The 24,564-nt window shown below is 50.1% G+C and overlaps 1 protein-coding gene across 9 annotated transcripts in view; it reads left to right on the top strand.

The window, feature by feature from the left end:
* The window catches only part of LOC116845846 (uncharacterized protein KIAA1522-like), a 280,571-nt gene that overhangs the window by 210,711 nt on the left and 45,296 nt on the right, over positions 1 to 24,564 (top strand). For 8 of the 9 annotated variants that reach the window (XM_032819006.1, XM_032819008.1, XM_032819005.1 and 5 more), the window contains 4 exons: positions 4,921 to 5,156; positions 8,981 to 9,207; positions 9,753 to 10,054; positions 10,293 to 10,570. In XM_032819006.1, the coding sequence (XP_032674897.1) occupies positions 4,921 to 5,156; positions 8,981 to 9,207; positions 9,753 to 10,054; positions 10,293 to 10,570 (1,043 nt within the window). Of the gene's footprint in view, positions 1 to 244; positions 1,729 to 4,920; positions 5,157 to 8,980; positions 9,208 to 9,752; positions 10,055 to 10,292; positions 10,571 to 24,564 lie in introns of those variants that run through there. The other variant, XM_032819010.1, reaches the window with a different exon arrangement.

Below are 24,564 nucleotides of genomic sequence, written 5' to 3'. Positions count from 1 at the left end.
ATAAATATCATATATATATATATATATATATATATATATATATATATATGAAAATTTTGAAATTTGGAGAAATTGAATTAAAAATCATACCAAAAATTTTGAGAAGAAATTTAGATAAATAAAAAATTATACATACGGAAATTTTTTGAAATTTAGAAAATTTAGGAAAAAATTAATCGACTTAGAATCGTGGATATCATTTTTACTCGCGACATTTCCCGCGGGGATGCAAATTTTGCTTTCGTAAGTTGTCCTTCACGGCCGTATCATCGCCTGGTCGCAAGAACTGTGCGCTCGTCCGCGTCACATCGAGAGGGTTAAATTACACGTTCTCGCGCGCACGTGTGTTCACACGTGTGAGAACAAACGCGCGCGAATTTCTGGGTCACTCGTCGAACAATGCGTCGCGCAGGCTGCGGAAGCGTTTCAGGAGCCGCATTTCCCGCTGTGCGTCGCTGCGGGTCGGACGGGGATGCTGGATCATCGATCCCATATCGCGGCGCGTTACGCAACTCTTTCCCGGTCCGCCTCTATCTCGGCCGGACGATCGTGGAAAAATTCCCAGCCGGGTGGAATTCCTCAAACTCTTAACGCGAGAATAATTAACGCCGACCCGGAGAAGGGAGGGCCGCCGGCTTTATTCCCGTCGCGCGGTACTCCGTGTGCGACCTCGAAGGTCAATTCGTTTTAGCCGCGGTCGCGCCGGATAATTTATGACTACGGTATGCGCTATTACTATGAGCTCCCCGTGTGCGCGCCCGTACGTATGCTCGTGTGTGCCTGTGCGTATGTGTGTGCGTGTGTTGGTTTGCGCGTTTCATCTCGCGGTGTCTTCCCCGACGGTTCTCTTTTTCGCCGAAGCTGTCTCGTCCAGAGAACGAAATAGTTAAGCGACGAATAGTCTTGCCACACCGCTGGAACCGGTAAATTACATGCGCGCGTGTCTCGATACGCGATATAATAGATAAAATCAGACGCAAACTACTGTTTACGCGCGCGAGCGCGTGCCAAACGACAGATCACGCCTCCTTCGTCTCTACTTGGCGTGCTTTTTAGCGTCAAACCACTTCTGGAGGTCAATCGTGACCCTTTTCCTCTAGTGTGAACTCGTGAAAAATCTAATCTCGCAGATATACGTGCACTTTTCACAAATTTTTACATCGGTGGACAAGTTTTACGATCGCTTCCAGGTGCTCTGCAAAATATTCACTTTTCATGATTTCCTAATGGGGAAAAAAATGACAAATGATTGATAACTACGATCGGGTTCTTGCGAGAAAATTCGTGATCGATGCCCTGCTTTTTACTTCCCCGTGTCGGATACGAAAGTACAAGGAGAACACACTCCTTCGTCCATCTCGGTCGTCTGCGAAACGGGACGCCGTTCCGCCGCCGAGGTGCGGCTCAGACTCGCACTTTCGTTGCGTCGCGGCGAAGAGGCGCGCCGTGGAGTCCGCGCTGCGGCTCGCATGCAGCGGACGTTGTCGCGACGTGCGTTGATACGTGCGTTGCACGTTAGTTCGTTTTAGCACGTCGTTACGATATTTCACACAGTCCGGGTCTCGCGCGCTCCTTCTCAGTATTGGCCGTGGTGACAGCCGCTCTGTTAACCTGCCTCCCTCGTTCGCATGCGCGGCGAGAATCGCGGCGAACTTTTTCAGGGTGAAGCACTTGTCGCGGCGCTTATCCGCTTGGAGGCTGCTCGAAGGGGAACGACGGATACCGTAGGTGAGCTGTTCTCGCGCCTCTCGAATGCGCGACTGAGAATTCATAAGTGTCACCGACAGCTCTCGAGTGTGACGAGCGAGTTTTATTGCATCGCTCTGTTAAATTATCCGTAACGCAATTTATATCTTTCCTTCCATTAATGTAATTATCTTTTTTTATTAATATGATGAAACTGGTCGCGCAGACACGCGTCCGCGATGCGTCTCTCTCTCTCTCTCTCTCTCTCTCTCTCTCTCTCTCTCTGTCTGTCTGTCTGTCTTTCGCGCGTGTCTCTCTTCGACTCGGATTTTAGCGAATTCTGCGAGCGTGGCTGCTAAGATCTTTTTTTCCCGCAACTATGCAAATATCGCCAAGCCCGAACTCGGCCAACAGAACAACGCGCACGAACGATCTTCAAACAATGCCTCTCACTACCTTGGGAGTTCCCGCGGTGTGTCGTTACGATATTTGTCGTACGTGCCGCTGACGCGCTACCGCCGGCGTAAAAGTCGCGAAAAACGTGAGAAACGAGCGCGGAAAAAGGTGATACGCTGCCGACGAGAGAGAGAAAAGGAGAGTTCGCGCGCCGCTGGAGATCTGCCGCTCGAAAAGATAAGCCCGACAACGTGCTCTCGACACGGGGCTCGTAGCTTTTATCAACCCGGGGAATTCATATAATCGACGAGGTCTCTCCTCTCGGGCTTTTTTCTCCCGCCCCTCGTTTCGTCACGATCTCTCAACGGACCGATTATAAGCGAGGTCGGACTTTTCGTCGGCCCGTGTACTTAATATTTCCTACTTAATGGGCTGCCGTAAATTCTAGCAGTCTACAAATCATCGGGCCTCCGGGCGACGGCACTATTGAAATTCATTAAAATTAATTAAGTCCTTCCTCTCTCTACGAAAGTCATCGCTAGCGGACGCGCGCTGTGACGCGCCTCGACATACCATTGCCGTCATCCTCATTAACGGCTGGCTCGGTGCGCGTCATCAAACGGTGCCAACACACAATGTTTGGTGCCCGCATACTCTCCAATTTTATAACTATTTGGACGTCTTTTATGGCGAGTCATCTCCACTCTCTGCCGCCGCGGCCGCTCTCGTGGCGCGTACCTTCGCGCCTCCGTCGTGATAGACGGGCAGTACAGTTTCCCCGACCGGCAAATAGCGCCTAATGGAATTTTTATGGGCAGCTGTAAATATTTTAACTGGAAATAATGAAGACATTCGGCAGTGAGTGTCATACAAGTGGCTTTTACGATCGCTACTCTCGCCTGTATCCCGCGCCGCTTTCGCACGATCGGGCCGCAGAATGTAGCGCGATTGCGTCCGCCAATGGATACTGGCGCGAACTTTGAACATTATAAAAAGAATCACAATGTTTGTGCACTTCCGTATGGGTTTATAGCGGAAGCGGTAGGAACTCGATTGACACTCGGACTCCGTTATCGTGTATCCTCCGACAGCATTCTCCGGGTACTATCCGGAGTGCTATCAGCACGCTCGACGCAAGTATCAGCCGTGTTCGTGGTCGATACCACGATTCGCTTTACTTCGGGATATGGTTGTTGGCTTTGCGTTTTCTTAAATTTACTCAGATTCGTGTGACAATTTAGTTTTCAGCCTGAAGTACAATCAGTGTATTCTTCACTGAGTCTGTGCTATATTTTTAATTGTTGTATTTATAATTGCTATATTTATAATTGATGGTTCGGTACAAAAACTGAAAGGATCAGTTGATAGTAGCGACTATTTTCATTATTGGTGCACTTTATAAATACAAACAGTATCACAGCACGCAAATTACGGAAACTGTTAATTTCATCGTTATGAACGTAGAAAATTGAATTTAGTACAAATGTATAACGAATTTGTACATGGCAGTATTTTGTAGTGAAAATTCGCTCTTTTTAGTCCAAAATCAGTGGAAGATGAGACAGAGAAGCAAAAGTGAAAGTATTATCACTGAAAATCAGTGGATGCTCACTGATAATCGGTAAAACAGTCCTGTTGCCGATTCAATCAGAAACATTTTTTTTTACCGATTCACTTTAAGAGAAATTGCTCTAAAAAATCCGCGATTGTTCCCGCGTTAATTTCGCACTGTTTCTGATGGATCCTATTTTTTTTTTCCATAATATCTTCTTCAGATATCTTGAGATACGCTCTGATGTATTATTCGAAGAGAGAATTGTTACCCGCACGGAAGTGTTTCTGTCCGCGCAGCGTGCCGCGAGGATCGCCAATCGACGAAAAACACCGTGTTCGCCACACGCGAAGGAATCGCGATAAAAACTGTAACTCGCGCGGTACCGTCGCGCGCGACGAGGAAGACCTCATATCTCGTGTTCCTCGGCACCGTTGCCGGCACCGTTGACCGGCGTCAACCGCTGCATTAACCGCGGCCGATCGTATCGGCCGGCAAATTCGGCGGTTGCGGACGAGTTACTGCCTCCATAAAATTCCCGGCGCTTAACGATGACAAGAATTTATTGGATATTTTCGGTAGAGCCGCGGTGGCCACTGACCCCCTCTCGGGACCCTCCCGTCCGACCTCCCTCCTCCTCCCATCTTTCCTCCTTCCTCCGCGCCGTCACTCTGTCTTTTTTCCTCGTTACTCCTTTCTCTCTCGACCTCGGTAGATACGCGTCTCCGATCGAGATGGAAGATAATAGCGCCAGCCTACGGCCGGGGCCATTTATTGTGCGTAAATCTTCAGGTGTCAGTGGCTAAGCGCCGCCACCGTGCGTAATCGTGTCCTACGGTTATCCCTCTTCGCGTATTTCATCTAAATTCCCTGTGTCGAAAGACACCGTTTACACGACGACGCGACGTCGAGGAAGCTTTACGACGTTAGCGCGATATTACCTGTGACATTACCTGCCGCCTCCTCGTTACGAAACTCGGGACCCACTTCTTCTCTTGCGATGGAAAGAAAGAGAGAAAGAGAGAGAAACGAATGCGCGCCTAAATACACGACGAATTTACCACTTGGTTCACCACGACGCTTCTGAATTTGCTCCTCGCGCGATCGTCGAGGTTTTTTGACGTCTTTTTAGAGAGTCAATTGAGTCTCTTGAGTTTTGCCACTCGATAGAATAAAATAAGATAGACACGACAAATGACATGACAAATGACAATTTTGAAATTACATTTAACGGACTTCGTAGGCCGATCCGAGGTTAACGTCTTCGTTTGCCTTTTTGTCCTCAGGTAAGGTGTCGGGCGAGAGCGTGTCCACGGGTACAGGACCACGTGGCGGCGACCGTGGAGAGGCAGCGGATTTAGGAACGCACACGGAAAACAACGACGGGGACACCCTGGCAGCGAACACAGCGGTCGACGCCAGGGGCGGGAGCCCTCAGGGTGCCCACCTGTCAGGTGCGGCAACCCCGAGGCCACCAAGGGGTAGGAGGCGGCAGAACCAGAATGGTCTCGACACTACCCAGGTGAGTTGTTTGCTCCTTTGTAGGAAGAAACAGAAAGATAACCGCGCTTTCGTTCTCCTCGGTATAGCGATCATGTAACTTTTTCCTAAAAGCGAAAACGCGTGAAAGGTGAAAAACGTGAACTCGACGATTTGAGCGATCATGCAACTTCTCGAACAATGGAAATGGAAACATTTTTTTACGTGAAATTTTTCACTTTTCACGAGTTCACGCTAGGGGAATAGATACACGATCGATACCCTGAGAACAATGTAATCGATATCCCCCTGTCCCTCTCGCGCGAATTTCCTACGTTCACTTCCTCGCGGCCGATCAACGATTGCTTCTGCGAGAGAGAGAGAGAGAGATAGAGAGAGAGCCCGGAGGAGTCGTTGCTCGCGCTTGGCGTGTTTGCGGTTAAATTCTTAGACGATTCGAGGCTTCCCCACGCGCGTAGACAAACGTACACCTCGGCTTGGCTCGCGTGTTGACGTAACGTGACCGTCGTACGAGCGCGTCGCGCGTGTGGAATTTTTAGTTACTCTTCTTCCCTCGCGAGATTTGTCGTACAAATTTTCCGTGAGAGCCCGCTCTTCCGCGAAGCGGAGTGTTTGAGCTTTCGTCCACCACTTGGTGGACACGTGCGCCAACCGGGAGAGATATCCTCGACGAGAGGAGAGCTTCTACGACTCGGCTCGTGGTAGTAGCCAGCCCCCCCGTGCACACGTGGAGTCCCGTTTGAAGCCGAGCGAGCCGGTAACTATGTTAACCGCGTCAAGAAAACCGCAGTGTCATTCCGCCGTTGACATCCGCGCCGACCTGTTCGACGCTTCTGTAAACGATTTGGCCGAGGGAGAGGAAGAAAAAAGTCGAGGAAGAAAAGGAGAGGAATCTTCGGTGGCTGTTTGGCAGCAGCGTGGTAAAAAAATTGACGTTCGTCGTTAGAAAGAATAGTCGGTCCGTGACGCGCGGGAATTTCTCCTTAGCGTAGACCCGTAACTCGCATGAATAGGTAGATGTCGGAGGGATACCGGCGACTCGAGAAATTAATCGCCCGTGGGCCTCTCTCGTCCTGACTTATTAGCTTTCCGGTATCGGGATTCCGCCGCGGCGAATCTGGCGAGTCGATGAATAAGAATGGCGGGATTAGTTCTCACTCGGCTGGAAATATTCGGCAGGGGCAGATCAGTGCTCCATCACACGGGGGGAAATTCTCTGGCGCGACACGTGTATGATAATATTCAATTTATTTCGTCATGCCTTCGCGGCACTATCCCCGTAATTCGACGAAACGATGAGTGTGAAGAACTTTCTCTCTTCGCAACTGTGACGTGGAGTCTTTGAAAAAACCAACTCACATCTCGTACGCAAAGCATCGCGATCGAGCAGTCTGCGGTTGCTTTCTCACCGCAGGAGAACGATCGTTTTCCGCATCTACGCCCGCACACTAGTCGAAATCCCTCGTCGCGAGCCGTCGATCGCTCGTTAAAGTGCGGTCTCTCGCCTCTCCTCGGTGCGTTCTCCCTGAAGACCGTTCGCGCCGACCGGAACCCATTCGGAACGTATATACGAGAACGTGTTCGCGTCGTGGAGCCCGGAGCGGTTCCTTGTCAAGGAAGAGGTCCGCGGGCGAGAAAGAGATTTACCGCGGCCTCTGCGAGAGCGGCTGCTCCTCGGGGACCCTATTCTACGCCAATCGACTCTCGTTCTTCTTGGTGTCACGGCGCGCTCTCTCGCCGCGCCGGAGAGGAGTCGACTCTTACGCCACGCGTTGCCTTCATTACCATATCTCAGATGCAATCTGTTCCCGGGAATTAATGCACCGAGAGATATTCCCCGCCGTCTCTCGCGGGCCTCTCCCGCGAGCGAAACGTATCGCGCCGAGCCGCGCCGAGCTGCGCCGACGATGTCCGTCTCGCGGGTCGAAGGCGTGGTGCCGTCGTTGATTTCTCCTGGGGAGGAACGGGACAGGGTCTTTTCTCTCGCGCGCGTAAAGTTCGTTTGTTAACGTTAAGGGGATGTCGGAGCCGTGATTGTTACCAGCTTTCGTAGTTTGCGAATTTTTCTTACTCGGCTCTGCAGAATCGCAAATCCTTGTACAGCGTGAATGTACGTATGTTAATGCATGGCGTTGCAGCCCGTGTTACACGAGATGTAAGAGAACAATTTTTATAACTACCATTTTATATGGCATCTGCCGCTGACCCCGCATTCTATTTTCGCTTTATGTAAGACATTGAGAGTTTATATGCGCAAAGCGAAAGTTGACCGCCACACAGACCTGTGAGAATATCATGACACCGCCGGAAGATACAGTTTGGAAGATTAACTTTTAAAGAAATTTGTAAATTACGATTTGATTGCACCATATGCTGGAATATATCTGGTCGATAAGATAAAAAACAACACGTTCCGAGTAATCCGTTAGAGGTTTTTCTTTGTTTGATACCGACGTTTCGCGAACATTTCAGATGTATCGGGTCGTTCCTCCCTGATGAAGCGGATTGAAATGTTCGCGAAATGTCGGAATTAAACGAAGAAAAATCCACGTAGTTCAAACCCGGAAACCAAATCTAATATACATGGACACCGCGAAAGCCTAAAATATCAATCCGTTAGAGGTGTAAGGACTGTCTTACTATGTGTGAATGATCTGAATATGTATATACACACACAAGATGTATGTGCGTGCACACACACACATACACATTAACATGAAGTCAAATAGAACACCACTAACGCCTTTAACCTAGTATTAGCAAACTACCCACATACACAGCACACTATTCTTTTTTACCTACACTTTTAAACTTTTCACGGCACGACATGCCTTTAAGGAGTCACGCGGGCGAGATTAGTCGAACAAGATCACGCCGGGTTGGTACAGTGGCACGAAACACGAACGTCTCCTTATCGCGCTTGCGGTGAGCCGATTTGCAATAATAATTTTCCCTTCGTAGCTCCATCATCCGCGCGCAAGTCGCGGCGACCTTGTCTTATTGTCTCCCGTCGTCTCATTGTCCATTGTTGCATTGTTCCTGTCATTTTTCATTATTTGCATTCGGCATTTATCGCGCGAGTCGCGCAACCGCACGCTCGCGCATGGAGAGCGGCTAATTATCTATCTTCCAATCGACCATCAATTATCGCGTTCTGTATATATAATTGAGTATTCTTTAAATATGGTAAATCAACCTTTCCGAGACTCGAGCGGATTGTAGCAGGACTTTTAAAAGTCGCGACGCTTCTCCATGCTACCGCTGCCGTTGTTGCGACCTTCGTTCCTTCGCGCGGAACGTGAGGCGCGACGGTAATAAAGATAGCAAGATTATTGTCGTCGCGGACAAGATGAAATGACGAACAGACTTGCGGACGTGCCGACGGCGGCTTTACGCGAGGACACTTAGCAGTTCGGATTTTATTAACCGTGCATGTCGTCGAAGTACATACATCGCGCCTGCGACGAGGCGAATGTTCTCAGGATTTAGTTGGGAGGGAAAAAGTGGGAAAAAAAGAAAAGGAAAGGTGGAACTTTTACAACGCTGTGGATAGTAAACCTATTTTAATTATTCACCGCTACAACTTGACGTTACACAAGACAGATTTACAACGTGGAAACATATATTATGAATTTTTTTCGCGTTCTTTCCAACGCGAAACGAAGCGGTATCAAGTACTTTTGATCGCACCTGCCGCTCTCGTGGCCGCTAATTAATACTTCGGCCTGTTCCCTTTATTGCCGTTTAATTGGCGCACATTCTGCTCCCCGTTATCGCGCCCGATCTCGCACTGTCGGTGACGACAATTGGTCTCGTTTTTAAAAAAGGGCGACCCCGTCGTTGCAGGTTAAGACGGAACGACTCACGCCTGACAATAACTCGACGTCGTCGAGGAGCGTGACGCCTTCTTCGTCGAGTCATCCCGGTACGCCGCCAAATGCTACGCCCTTGGGTGGACCCGAGGGCCCGCCGCCACCCCATCATCTCAAGCACATGGAGCAGATGATGGGGCGAAACTACAGTGATTTCATGAGGAGCCTCGCCGCCAAGTACAACAACGCCAACCCCAACGAGTACGTAGCCACTTTGCCTTGCTCGGGTTATGCTCTCGCAGTATAGCGCGATTGATTTTGCAGTCGTAATTCCTAAGAAAAGGAAGTTGATTAAGGCTATTGTATTGGGTAAGCGGAACGGCTCGATTTCTTTACTTTCTTTGACGATAAACCAGACATCTTCTACGATATGAAATGTGAATCACGTCAGAAAGTTAGTAAAAAATGGCTTTGAAGTTGCTAAGACATCGGTTACTTGGCAAATGAATAACTTGTTTCCATTGAACGCCATGAAGTCATATTTGGCTCAAGAATTGAATTAAATTTTTCGCCTGACACATTATAATCAGGACAAGACTGTATCGATCCCTTGCGTTGACATTTAATTAGCGGACTCTGCGATTATAGCTGCAAATACCAAACATCTTTTGCTCCGGCCTCATTTCAAATTGAATGGAGCATTGTAGGATCGGCACGTGTGGGATCGGTAGACGCGTGGAAGCGCCTCTGCGCATCCCCGGCGCTTGATAGGGAGTTAATCGTCGGGATTCGATCGATTGTTTCAGTTACTTTAGCACACCAAGGAACGGTTATCCGCCGGGCTTGGACCCGAGGTTTCCGGCCTTCAAGACCGCGGCGACGCCGTTTGTCGGTCTGATGGCGCCTTTAGGCGCTCCGCAACCACCGACTGTCCCAACGACCTCGCCACTCTCGAACAAAGACCCGAAGGAGCAGAAGCAAGACAGCCTCTTCGGCAATCCCGTGTTCCCACCTATGATCGATATGTCTTCCACTCAAGCCCTCTTACACATGGTACGGACTGCCAATGCTGCTCAGAACGCTGCCGAGTTGGAGACATATCTGAAAGGTAAGTAAGTCGTAAGAATGCATTGCGTCTTTCCTCTCCATCTCTTTTCCTGCTTTATTCTTTTATCAATTTTATTTAAATCTTTTTCATTGAATTGAAAAGCGTTGGAAAAAAAATCAGAGTTTAATTATCGCGGAGAAGGCATTTGATTTGTTGCTCCATCGTATTCCAATATTTGGCGTATCGCCGAGGTGACTGCGAGTAAAAGCCAGACGTGTCGTGGCACTTGTTGACACAGGCGCAAACAAGAGAGACGCGGGAGTGACGAGTCCATTGGATCTTTCGAGCCCCGGTGGCTTCGCGCCTCGGAAACGACAGAGGACGGAAACGCGAAGATCCGAAAGCGTGTCTCCCAAACCGAAACCCACTGCGAGACCGACCACGCCGCCGCCCGTCAGGTGTCCATCGTTGTGCGGTCACATGCCCTGCGGTGACGGACAGGCGGTGAATCGTTGGACCATCGAGGACGTCGTCAACTACGTCTCGTCGATCGACATCTGCGCCGAATACGCCCAGGTTAGTGACTCAATCCCAGGACTTTCCTCTTTCATATGCGATGCGGTTTTCCGCACGAGAAACCGCCGCGGAGTTTGCGTCATTGTTTGCGTTCAAGCAAGGCGAGCGAGTTTCCGAACGCCTCCATTGAGGCGCACGACAAAGCGCGGCAATTATTCCTCCCCTCAAATCTCGTCGTGGCGATTTTATCCGGCAGAAGGAGATCATTATGTGGGGAAGACCGCGTGGGAGAAGCTCCCATGTGGCAACGATCCGACGATTCGTTCAGTCGTTAAAACAGACAAGCCAGTCTCTAACTCGGCCAACTCTGTTCGGTTGCGCGTGAGTCACGTACGGATAACACGTACTACTTTTAATTGCTTTTGAAAGTCGACCCGGTAATGAAGCGAGCGCAAAACGAGCGCCATTCGGTCCGTCGCGCAATACCTTGCCGACTCCCACACGTCAACGAGGCAACGAGACCTGAATGCTTCGAATGACCTGACATCAGTCAATCCGGACAGTCTAGCATCGGGTAGTAGAGAGAGACAGAGAAAGAGAGACGGCTCGCCAGCTAGGAGAATTCTGTAATGACCCCTCGGAGCTAACGTCGACCCTCCACCCCCTCTCTAGTTCGCCTCACCTATACTTTCTCCCTCCTCCTTCCTCCCACCGTCTCACTCTATCTCTCTCTTTTCCCGGGGCAAAACGCGCCCGCGAACGCGATCTCGTCGCTTGCAACAACACACACACACACACGTAGTTTTTATGGATCATTTAATGTTCTCTCCTGCTCCGGGAGGCTGCGGGCGTGGTTGTGCGCGAGTGGCTTTTTCGAGTGTCCGCTAAAATTATCCGCGATCATGCTCATCCGTCCACTTAGAAGCGCACCATTTCGCCTAGCGGTAACGACCTCTTGTCGTTAAACTAGGGCGCGGTCCACTTTCTCGACGCGGGGACTCCTCCTTCACTACCACCACCTTCACCTCTTCCTCCTTCTCTATCAGTCCCCACCCGCAATCGTTCGGGAGATGAATGGTTTCATAAAATTCGCGATAAAACGGCGAGCCTTAATTATCGGGGCTGTGCCGCCTGGTAGACGCAAATTGATTAATTACAGATAACCCGACACGCTTATCTTCCGTATAAGATGTATGTATATAAAGTATATGTGTATAAAGATGTACACGCGATACGATCTTCCATGCTCGGCGAATCGGCGGTGTCACGAGCGCGGCGTGCAGATCCGCGCCACTCCTCGGCGGCTTCGTGACAGAAGTTATTCCTCCGGCTGTCACATCGCTCACTCACACCTGACAAAGAGCAAGAGCCATGACTCCGCGCCGCGTCGCGCCGCTCGAAAAATTCCCCATCCGTGTCACGAGTCGCAATTTCCTCTCACTTCACTTTGGGCAGCCGCGGTTTCGCAACGAAAAATTAAGAGCCGGAGTGCGCGGTCTCTCTCTCTTGCTCCAGAACGAGCGCGACGATAAGCGGCGTAAATGTCGATGACGGGCGCTTCATAAATTTCTCGCTCGGCGACTGGACGTGTCGTCCACTTGTCGCGACACACTTTACCGGCCTTAACGAAGGCGGCCTGTATCGATATCAAAGTTGCACGAACTTAAATTCGATCACGTCGCGATAACGCACGCCACGACTCTCGGCGGAGAGCTCGTCATCGCGCTGGGAACGCGCGTTTCTCGCGAGGTATCTCCTTCGCGAGATAAGAATCCGGTGTCGTGCGAAACGTCGTCTCGGTCTCTGTCGCGGGTATCTCCTCGCATGTAAAGTGCATGGGGCCGCTTCGGAGCGGTATTCTCCGCGGCCACGGCTGGTGATGGTGATGGTGGTGATGGTGGTGGTGTCCGCCGCGGAAGAGGAGCCGGTCCTTGAGTCCCTTACCTGCGGTATACACTCGTGGCTGGCCCTCGTCATTCTTGAATCGAGTCGACGGCTGATCGAAGCACTCGAGGACCCTGGTAGTCTCCCTCTTTCTCCCTCTCCCTCCTCTCTCGCCGGCGTTCGATTACATTCGAGTATTCATGAATATGCATGACGCGAGGTGGGCGCCCGCGCAAAAATTTACGGCCCTGACAGTCTGACGTTTCGAGGACCGCGCGCGCGACTACTACTGCGCGCTCCTCGCTCCTCTTCGATCCTCTTCGCGCGCTCGCGCGATCGGGGCCTAACGATAGCCGAGGATAATCGAAACTGACAGGCCTCCGGGGGCCCCGCTACATTTCTCGAGGATCAACGTTCGAGAGGAAGCCCCGCTAAACGTCGTTCGCTCGCCTGTTGCGAACGCGTCGTGGAAGACGCGATAACGATTCCCGCGAGTGGCTCTCGTGAATATTTCCTCGATATTAAAGGCAGGTGCGCAGGTGTGCGTGTATCATGACGAATGTTTCCTCTTCGCGCTACAAGATCGATTCTGTATCGCGACGGGGTCGCGATAATTAATTCCGACGGCCGCCAATTTATGGGGGGCCGCGTTTGTTCGCTGTAAATTCGATTTAATGCGAATGCAACGACGACGACGAGCTCTCTCTCCCTCTCTCTCTCTCTCTCGCTCGTCCGATCTCCTCTTTGCGGCCGAACGCGGCGATCACGCGAATACGCAATATCGGGTCATTAAAACGCGCACAGGCGAAACCCAAATAAATCGCTCGGGATTCATAAAGCGCGGCCGTCGTAATATTCTCGGTAACACGCCGGGGCCTCGTCGCCGCGCGACGATCGTCATTTACATCGGTATCCCATCTTCCGCGCGTTTCGAGACTCGTCGTCGAATCACCGCGATGAATTTCGAGTGCGAGGTGCGATCTCCCGACGCGGCGAATAAGGCGGACGGATCCCCTGGGAATTACGGTCGATTCTAATCTCTTTCTCGCGCAAGAATACCGCGAACCGATCGGCGACGGCGAAGAAGAGGCGCGATCCCTCCGTGTAGATCAGCTCGAATTATGGCGGCGATCCTTATCCGGATCTGCCGCGCATTATCGTGGATCGTGCGCTCACTCTCGTTCGACGGTGCGAAGCACCGTCCCGGGGAAGAGAAGAAAGGAAGAAAGGAAAACGCGGGACGATTAGGGCAAAACATCGAATTATTGACATCCCCTTAGACGTTCTAGGAAAAACCTGGTCTTTCTTGCGACCATCCGTTGTGAAGATCTCTTTTGGAATATCATAGAATGCAGGCAAGAAGCTTAACCGCAATGCGGCACTTTGAGAAAAATCTTTGGTATTTGTTACTGTACAATCACATAAAGAGAAATAATTATAAATTATGGTGAAGAGAGGAGAAAACATTTTTTTTTATTAAATTCTGCTGTAATGTGAGTAATAATAATCTTATGTCACTACTGCCGTTTCCGTGTTAAAACAGGCCAGAAATGACTATAATTTGCGTTAGATCAATTTTTTCTCTCAGTGTATTCGCAAGAAAAACCAAGTTTTTCCAGAGTATCGAGGACTAGTGCTCGATTAAATCTGAACCTATGTTTAAGTCTATCTGAATAGAGTTTAAACTCAGATTAAGATCCAATTCACGCTGGTAAAAACGGACATTAGGATGATGCCAGTAACTGAAGTGTTTTACCTTACTGTGGCGACAATCAATTAACACCGCGAATCGATCGACGTAACGGAGACCATCGCGGTTTGCTCCCTCGTAATCGACGAAAGACAAACGTTTCTTTCTCCTTGCGCTCACTCGCACGCCGAAGACACCGGTGAGGTCCTCTCGATTCCTCTCGATTGCACAAGCAACTTGGGTCTCCCAACCCAAGTACGGCGAACCCCTTTCATCGCTCGTTCGCGCTAACAACGCTCGCGTTCGCATCAAAGCAGCGCGCTTCGCAATCGGGACGAGGCGGCGATGGGATCGAGCCGATGGATGGATCTTTCCCTAACTGAGAGCGTTACACTACGCAAAGGAGCGCGGACTTTCTAACGATTCGGCGCGAGGCATGATCTGACCCAGGTTGACCTCTCTCTTTCTCTGTCTTTCTTCCTCTCTCTCTCTCTCTCTCTCTCTCTCTCTATCTATCTATCTATCTCTCTATACCTCGTTCGCCGGCTGGAGTGTGTAACGTGTAGCACCTTCACACGCACACGAGCGAGCACACCACTGACGTGGCCGGTCAATTAATCATTAATAGGCGCTAATACCCGCCGCGTATCGCGTCGATTACGGACGTGCGCGTCGAATAATGCTCGGACGCGCGCGCTCCGGGATCGTTCCAGATTCCCGCCGCCACGAGGCCGAAACGCTTCCTTCTACGTCGATCAATCTATAACCGCGGCCGCGGCGTAGGAACGCGCTTGATTTGCGCCGAGGGTTGCCCCGACACCGACGTCGGATGTGTTTGGGAAAGGATTGTATGATGTTTCTATGATGGATGATCGATGAAATTACGAATCGTTAAAAATGACGTATCGCGCAGATCGGTCGCTGTCCGGCACAACTCGCTCCGGACTGGTAAGGTAACCAGCATCGATGCCTGGACAATAACAACACTGGTATCCAACTCTGGACATTTTTATTGCTTTAAATACGAATGTTGAAACTCTTAATGCAGTGAGAATATGCATGTACATATTCTACATTGAAAGTTCAAGTATTCGTATCTAGAGAGACAACAGAAGTGTTCAGAGTTGTGTAACAGCGTGTTGTTAATATCCAAACGTTGATACTTTTACCTTACACGTCGCTGGCCGCAGACACCGAATATCTCGAGTTCCCCGATTTTCGAGTCTTCGCCGGCGATCACATCCGACGGCTTCGAAATAGAGGAACCTGTCGAACGAAACGGCTCGCTTAGCCGATATATAAAAGGTCCTAGGTAACTCTTCTCTCTCAATTAATGTAATCTTCTCCCCGATATGCGCGGTCGTGTGTAACCTCTTTTTTTCCTCCTCTCTCCAAGGAGAGCAACGTGTAATTTAACGATAAAAGCGGTCTAACGAATTAATTAAGTTTATTAGGCGCGTTCATCGAAGGCGCGCACGCGTTGGTTTTAGACGGCGATACCGCGGCGATCGCGGCCGAGGAGGTAGGTGCCTTTACGCGTTGATTGTACGGTAGAACTCGTGGCTAAGCGTCCGTAATGATACCTCCGCGCGCAGTTGTACACGGGCATTTACACTATTTACGAAATTAATGATGAAAAGCGTGCCGACCAACACTAACGCGAACCACTCGCTCATTCGCGTGCACCGTTCCGGATACCTCGATGTGATTGCAGACATGGCGACGGTCTTCCGCTCGACGCGATGTCGATGAATCGCGCTGATAATTTAATGGAACGACCGATTTGCACGTCGGCATGAATATTAGAAAGCGATATGCGGCGTGGAAAAAGGCGACGGAATTACGACGCCCGACGATTCGCATTTATCTCACTTTTACGGCTGTCGTTACGACAGATAAATTTTTTTCTCGTGAAATGACACATAATAGTGTGTGACAGATTGGAAGATTATTCTAGCGGAAAATGATCCCCTGAGATTTCTTCATCTTCTCTCTTCTTATTTCAGTGGAAAGGCTTCTCCGATATCATTATTTGAATACTCGTCAAAATTGTCCATGAATTCCTATCATCCACGAATGTCCATTAAACTTTCAATACAACGGAAATCGATGAAAATATGAGAAAAATCGGCCGATTGATATCGCGCGTTCGGTATCGTTTTGAATGTAGCGTCATCCGAAGAATGCACGTGGTGCAGCTCACGCAATTATTTAACGATTAAAGATGCGCGTCTCTGTTCGAATTCGCTACAGCGCACGCGAATCGTGCACAGAAAGGCCCCTCTATATCGCGAGCGGCAGCTGAAGCGCGTCCGGCGAGGTTTCCGCGGAATCTTTGCGACTCGTCGATCGATTTAATGACCGGCCACGTGGTCAGCGGCTGTCTAATCGCCAGAACGTTAATTAACCTCGAGGGGCCACGTGCGCGCTTTCTCTCGCGCCACGTGCGATACGTGCGGGCGCGCATAGGCAATCTTGCGCATAGCCGCGCACGTGAATGCGAACTCGCAGAGAGGAAGAGAGAGAGAGAGAGAGGGAGGGGGGAGAACACGTACGTCCTGGGACTTAGCCGGACCCAACACCGTTTTTCCAGGCTCGACAGGCCGCTACCGTGCGCTCGAGCACGAAGCGTGTACGCCGATAACCGCAAGCGGGCCCTCGGTCTCTATCTCGTATTCTGTCATTTACGAATAGAAACGTTCCGAGACGTGTTCATCGGTGCCGAGTTTAATTAGCGACGACGAGTAAGGCGGGCAGCGATCGTTGCGCCTTCAGTCGTTCCTGTTCTCTCGCCTCCATGAATCGACTCGGTCATAATTCGAGAAGAATATCCAAAATTCATGGTTACATAATTCTTCCAATTACCACATTGACACGAAGAAAACATTGTACTAAAAGGCACAAAAAATTTTTGTAATTTTGGACCATATGGAATTATGACTGAAATGCATCAGTTGAAAAATTGTATGCACGTTTGACTTTTTACTAGAAAATTATTTTGGTTACTTGAATATTTTTCGTATCGTATACACCAGTGGTAGATTGTCGGATTTACTATTTAGTAATTTATACTACGATCTCCGTATTGTCCAATTTCACAAAAAGTGAAAATCGTAAAGAGAAATACAAGTTTGACAGCAATTTTTTCTGCAATATCTTCTCCGTGTGTTTAGCACTTTTATGATAGCGTTGAAGGAGCGGCGCGATTTCGTCTGTCTGCCCGATCGATTCGGACGATTTATCGAGATATACGTGTCGCACAAGGAGAATACGCCAACGTTGATCACGAGATTGCATGATTATTAAGAATTCAATGACCGCGTTGCAACTGTTCGGTCATTCCGCGCATCACGAGCTATTACGCGATCCAAGTGATATAACATTACGTTGCCTCAGCTTGTCCACGCTCTCGCGTACGTCCCATTTTACCGTGTCTGTCCTTCCTTCCTTCCACTCGGCCTCGCGCGCTCTCTTTTCCCCGGGTTTGCGCGTAGCGTAGGTACGCGATCGTTACGATCCGGCGCAGCGAGCTTGCGAGCTATCACTCACGTTCCCCACGTCGCCGGCCGTCGAAGCCCCCGGCCTCGACATCGGGTTACCACATATTCCCGACTAGTTAAGGCTGCCCGCATCCCACACGCCGTTACGTATGGACATTGTAATCTCCAGGCGGTCGCTAACAACGAGAGAAAGACAGTGTACGAAGCGGCGCGCGCGGTACATCGACAGCCGTTCGATCGTTCGCTTGCTCGCTCGCTCGTATGCTCGCCGAAGTCGGGCTGTAATCAACGTCTTATTGGATCCAACGGCGTGTCTTCGGCCCATAACTCTCGTCTGGCCTTCTACAGCGACCGTACGGATATACGGATATCTCTTCCGGCTACCGCTCTCGTTAGCGCACGAACAATGTCGCGAGTGATTGAATTAGGGATAATGATCCGTGTCACGGCGGTTGAGTCGTCCGCCGCGAAAGTATCAGTTTTCCGTCGTCGTTGTCATCATCAATGGCCGCGTTCAGTAGAACAAGTGATCAGTAAGCGCTCAGTGAGCTCTTGCATCTGATTGGAATATAGTTGAAGATCTAAAAGAATATGCCAAATCATATACAAGAGCTCCCTGAGCGCTTACTGATCACTTGTTCTACTGAACGCGGCCAATGTCCTCTGCGCCGCGCTCGAAATAATCCACGATAATACCGATTAATATCGTGTTGCACTCGGAACCGTCGACAAATTTGACCAAATGGGGTGACACAAAAGTAAACGTAATTAAACACGGGTGAGATTTATTTCTCAAACGTTCTCCAACAAAAAAAATATACGCCTCGTTCTTTTCATTATAATTTTCTTCAACGTCTTTGAATCGCAGAAACATTAATTTACATATACAACATAGAATGTCTGTCTGTCTGTTCACTTCTAAACCCTTTGACTGGTTTAGGTTAAATTTTGCATAATTGCTCTCTAGTTTCAACTAATAAATTCATATTCCTCAATGTTTTTTATATCGATTAAAAAAAGGCATTGAATTTTGATTATTTTTACGTAACTTATGATTAAATACGCTGGGTAAAATTTACCCGTATTTATGGTTTACGTAACTTGTTTTGATGTTTAGGCTTCTAGAGTTAATCGAACGTAATGGTAAAACGTAAAAACGTAACCGTGAATTAACTCGTGATTGACTCGGCCAATCGATGTTAAACGAGTCTAGATTGAGCAGCAACGTCGATATCTGTTTGAGTCTCTCGCGGAACGTCATAATATTTCTGCGGAATTAAAGAGCGCGATCAGTCACAGATCATATCGATTATGTCCGAGCGATCACGTCCTGATGCCGTCGGTTCATCGAGATGAAAGATCCCGGCAAACTCAGGATGTCTCGGCGTGAAATCGCCGACGCCGCCGATTGATTCCCGCACGGCTCGTTAGGGTATGACTAATTACGGCTCGTTATAGGTCAATGCTTAATTACACCGCGGGCGAGATTCCACCTCCGCTTTCGGCCTTATCGCCTTCGTGATCTTAGAAGCGGCAACAGGTTCTGCCCCCGCCGTCTTTCGCGGCGAGCCCGCCGTGATTTTATGCACGAACACCATAATTCTTGCTCCGAATATCGTTGAACCGCCGCGACCTCCGTGCATTCATGTGTCACGAGCGGCGTAACGAGAATTGCCAATTTATATTTATACATGCACACGCGTTCCGGCCGTGTATCGCCGGCGTACGAGCCTAATTAATCGAGCGGTGAACGAAATTAATGCGTCCGCTAAATTTCAAGCTTGCACGAGCTGGTCTCTAGGTTGACATTACGATCGGCGTGAGATAGAGAGAAAGAGAGAAAGAAGAAAGGAACGAGCATGTCGAAGAATATTAATGAATGGGCAAGGAGAGAGACAGAATGACAGGAGAGAGAGAGAGACAGAAATATCGATCTCGGCATTAAATGCGCCGCGTTGTTTTCGCGCAATTTGTGAGAAATATGGGTTAGCCTTGGGAGAAACATCTCCGACTAGGAAGCGAATCGTGAGTTTTTTTGCTCCGTTGCGTGAACGCGAGCATAAAGTAGCATCGGCATCGGTCCTTAAATGGCATGTCCTTGCATCCTCGCTGCTACACGGATGCACGCTCTCGGTTTCATTAAATTCCCACTCGCCGTGCTTCACCCCAGACATCTTTAGCCGCTTGCACAAGCACGTACGATCGTAGGCACGCTCATCCGCATTTTCACAAAGGAGAGAGAGAGAGAGAGAGAGAGTGAGAGAAACGCGACGAGCCTCCGCGGTTTTTTTCCGCGCGGGGATATTCCAATGCGTTCTCTGCTACTCGCGGTATTCAATTTTAATAAGACACGACGGATCCTTATTTATATTCAGCTTCTCCTCTTACTTCACCGACGTCTAGACGTCGATATCTCTTCAATGTGAACACAATTTTTCTCAGTTTTTCAATTCTACATTATTTTTCTGACTGTTCGCTGCTATAGCTTATCAGTGGAAAAAATTGATGAGATCTTTACTTATGTCTAACATTTCTTCTTACTTCGTTGACGTTGACGTTCAGATATTTCTTCAATGCGACGCATTTCCCTTTTAATGTCAGCTTCTCAATTTTAAATTTTATTGCTTGCTGCCACGTAAGTCATCCATGGAAAAAATCGCAACCAGGTCTTCTATTTTGATCTAACATCTCTTTTTTCACTTCGTTGACGTCGACATTTCGACATCTCTTCAACGTGACATTTCATTTTTCATGTCACAGTTCCTCACCTTTAAATTATATTTCTGACTGTTCGCGTCGCCATGACTTGTCCATGAAAAAAAAATCGCGATGAGAATTTACGCGACTACATTTGTCGACAGACATTCTCATTACACCGCGCACGTTCCCTCAGTCTCGTGAAAATCCACTTTGCCGTTCATGTTCGCATTCAAAAAACTTTCCCACCCATTTACCACCCGCATATGTGAGAAGCGTACGCGCACTTTACGCACCTTACATGCCCATGCCGCGTTTCCCCGGCGCGGATTCGCTTCGCCTCGCTCGCCACGTATCTTGTTATCGTTTAAGAGGCTGATTACGAAACGCGGTAGGCGCGCGCGCGGGCCGCTTTGAAGAGATGATTGCGCGATGATGAGGTCTGGAATCACGAAACATCGGCGACGTGGTCGTCACGGCCGTCGTCTCTCTCCCTTTCTCTCTCTCTCTCTCTCTCTCTCTCTCCCTCGACGTACTCTCGACTCCTCGTCGAGTTGTGCGGCGGTCTGATGAATGGCCGGCCGACCCTCTGTTCTCTCTTCCACCCGCTTTCTCTGCAACTCCGCGATCCTCCTCCCTCGTAATCGTCCGGGTGACAGATCTAGGTTGCTGGCACTCTTACGTCACCCGGTGCACGCGCGCACCCGCGCTACCTTTGTCGGAAAAAGAGAGAAAGAGAAAGAGAGAGGCGGAAAGAGATCGTGAGGGCCGCTCTGCCTCCTGCGGGAACGCGGGCTCGCGTTGCCCGCGGGACCGTCCGCGCACCACGTGGGCCATCTCGCTCGATTCACGTCGATCATCGTCAAGGAAGTGCCGCGCGCGAACGGCGCTGCGCGGGTTGCTCTCACCTTTCCCCGGCGTGCACTTACGACACGCTCGTTACGGTCTCGTCGTCGCGCGACCTGGAGGTTTCGCTCTTAAGGTAGCTCTTCTCCACACGGCTGTGACGTTCTCGCGCCGATCACTCGATCGATCTTAAGTCTCGCAGCTTTGTCCTCGTGGCGGAAGCTTTGTTAGCGCGGGAAAAGTCGCGTTGCATGGAGAAAAGAGACGTGCGTCTGTCCGCGTCTCTCCGCGGCTGTAGAATCGTAAAGAGAGACTCCCGCAGCTCATCGATCGCCGCTGGAATCAAACGCGCTAGAAACTCGCGGCAAACGAACGGGCGTTTTCCTTTAAAGGGCCCGCGCGCTCGTCTTACCCGGCCACGTCCATCCTTCCTCTTTGCCGTGCTGAAACGCGTCTCGCGGTGCATCCACGTCCTGCTCGTCCCGTTCCTGCTCTCGTCCGCGCTCTCGGACATCATAGACAGCTGGTATCTTTATCGTATCGATTCGGCTGACAAACTGGAGGATACCGCAAGACGAATAGCCGATCTGCATGAGGTATGGAGTCGTGCGCGTTACGATTAGTCAGGAAGACTCGGAGTCTTCTCGTGCTCTAATGGGCATCGTTAGCCGTTCGGGTAAAGGAGAGAAGGAGCGTGTCGGTACGCGGCCCGGGATATCTCAGAGGCCGCGCTCTACCTTACCTCTAACTCGGCTTACTAACGTCTAGCGCGACGACACGCCGTAAGGTCTGACGAGAAAGAGAGAGAGAAAGAGAGACGAATGGCGAAGACGTCTTCTCGAACGGTCGTCGTTACGTGTGTACATGTATACGCGTATCTGTTTGTCTGTCTGTCTTCTGTGTGCACATAGTCGCGCGTGTTCTGGCAGCGAGCGCGGGTAAAGAGTGTCCCGGCTAATCGTCCCACGATCGTCATCCGCGAGACTTTTACCCCCTTTCATGGCAACGCCAATGGAATATATGGCGAACGAGGAAGCTGTTGGTCCCGATGAGAGAACGATGCGACGAGACGTTTAATGAGCGCCGGCTCAACTACCCGGCTTCTTGTTACGTCCCCTGGAATCCGCGCTATTCCCTATACTTCTTTTTTTTCCGCTCTCGCGGTTTGATAACGGCGGCGTGCGATCGCGACCGATCAAATGCTGTTACGTGAGATCCTCCTTTTCTCCGCGCCGCGGACTTGGTCATAGTTTCATGGCAGACACAAGCGAGTGTAATTAATCGCGACGAAGAGGCGCGAAGTCAAACAGCTCGAGTCGTTATCTCTCAACTCATTAAAGGACATAATTATGTTTTTAAGGTTATTTAACTAATTGATTACTGTGTTTGTCTCGTGGATCTTTTAGATTGATATCAAAACTATTTTTTGTAAGAGATAAATGCAACTGGGAGTTGGATATTCTTTGGAAACGCGTAAAAATCAAATCGCATATTAATCGAATAATGTTATTCAGTGAAAAAGAAACGATCCATAAGTGGGACACTGGTCGCTGATTGAGAGTGAGTTTTCTATATTTGCTTGAAGATTTGCCCAAGATGTACACACACACACGCGCGCGCGCGCGATGTCGTAAGCTCTTCCCGAGTTTGCCAGTATCGCGAAGGAGTAATCGCGGTCGTCAAAATGCGCCGTCGTCTTCGGCATTCTCCTTCTTTCCTGCGACCTGTCGTTACACCCGAGAGAGACCGAAGAAGTGGGTCGTGGTACGGGCGCGGTAGCCAGTCACGGCGAAGGTGAGGCTAGGTGGGGTACGCACGATCTCATTCCTTGCACGAGGCTAATGATAATTAATCCACCAGGGACCGTTCCTTTCAGCCTGACCACGCCGGTCAACGTCGGGGCGCCGTGGGTCGGCTGGTCGTGTTGTTCATATCTCGTCCAGCCTCGTACCAGCTTTCTTCCTCCTCCGCTTCCACCTCCTCCGCCGCCGCCGTCTCCACCTTGCTTATAGCTCTACGCCGCTCTTTTCTTCCCATTAACCAATTAATAACGTCACCTAGCCCGGCGTTACCGTTCCGGCTCTCCTCGCCGCGTTGACCCTGACAAACGGTACCTGCGGAGCGGCGTTCGGGTTCGAAGAACCCTCCGGCGCGGGTTAGGCGATTATAACCCTCGGGGACGTTGTAATCCTCGCCTCGTTGGGAAATCGCCAGATCGTATTAGAGATTAAACGCGGGAGATCTTATCGGACGCGTTGCGTTACGATTACGCAAGAATCGCCGGTTACATTGTGGAGTGTACATATGCGTGCGTCTATGATTCGCACAATAATCGACTGGGAAAAAATGCGTTCTGCAGTTAAGCGGATTCCTTTCGCGCGCGAGAAACCTTCATTGTCCATTGGTTACGCCCGAAGGCGTTTTATCATTGAAAACGCGGAGGAACGGGCTCGAATAATAATCGCACCTCGCGCGAAAGGAGATCTCGTTCGAGCCTTTGGGTCGAACTTCCACTCTCCGCCCGGTTTCTCCCTCGACCAAGTTTACCGTTACCGTGGAATAAATATTAGCCGCGCGCCCGTCGATTAATAATATCTCGGGCCGCGCACACACTCCGCTGTGTACGCGGAGTGTGTGCGCGATTAAAATCCCTCTGGTCGCGCGCGTAGAAGTCGAGCGGGCGAGCAGCTCCTCGCGCGTCGAGAGCGCCGCGAAACAATTTCCCCGCAACACGCCTCGGGCGCAAGCGATAGCGTTGCGCGATAGCGAACAGTCATTAATAGATTACAACTGTATCTTTCTGAGCGCGGATCGAAGGTGATAGGTGTCTGCTCGGTAAGCGGCCGACGTCGCGCGCGATCGCCTCCGTCGTCCCGCCTCTCTCGCTCCCGCACTCGCTCGCAGCGCGCCTCGTGAGATTATCGCGAGCGGTAATGTCACGCTCTCGGCGCGGTGACTGCACAATTAACTCGCGTTACCCGCGATCCGACGTCTTTTTACATATGCAATTTTCTGCGAGGAATTTTCCCGCGATCGTGGGACGAGCCGCGTGAGAGCGAGAGGAAGAGACAAGCGCGAGCAAGAGAGACCGTGTTGCCGCGTGTTAACATAATTATTACGTTCCCTTTTATCGTCTCTCACTTATTGCACCTTTCGTCGCCCGCGCGGACGCACCTTTGCACCGATGCACGTCGCGCTGAGATAAGAGCTAGGTAATCGCGCTTGATAAGCACGAACGAGCGTATTTCACATTTTACGTGGCTCCGCGCGATAATAGTCAAGAGACAATTGGTTGTAAAACAAGTAATTATTGTTTAAGAGATTAGAGTCGAACAGGTCTTCTCTAAGCGCGTTCCCTTGTTCGCGACTCGCCGATGTGTGTGTGTGTGTGTGTGTGTGTGTGTGTGTGTGTGTGTGTGTGTGTGTGTGTGTGTGTG

Source organism: Odontomachus brunneus, unplaced genomic scaffold (assembly GCF_010583005.1).
Source record: "Odontomachus brunneus isolate Ranch 3 - 2012 unplaced genomic scaffold, Obru_v1 Obru_scaffold_058, whole genome shotgun sequence".
Taxonomy (NCBI): domain Eukaryota; kingdom Metazoa; phylum Arthropoda; class Insecta; order Hymenoptera; family Formicidae; genus Odontomachus; species Odontomachus brunneus.
The sequence above is the reverse complement of the archived record's forward strand: the minus strand, read 5'-3'. Positions and strand labels throughout refer to the sequence as shown.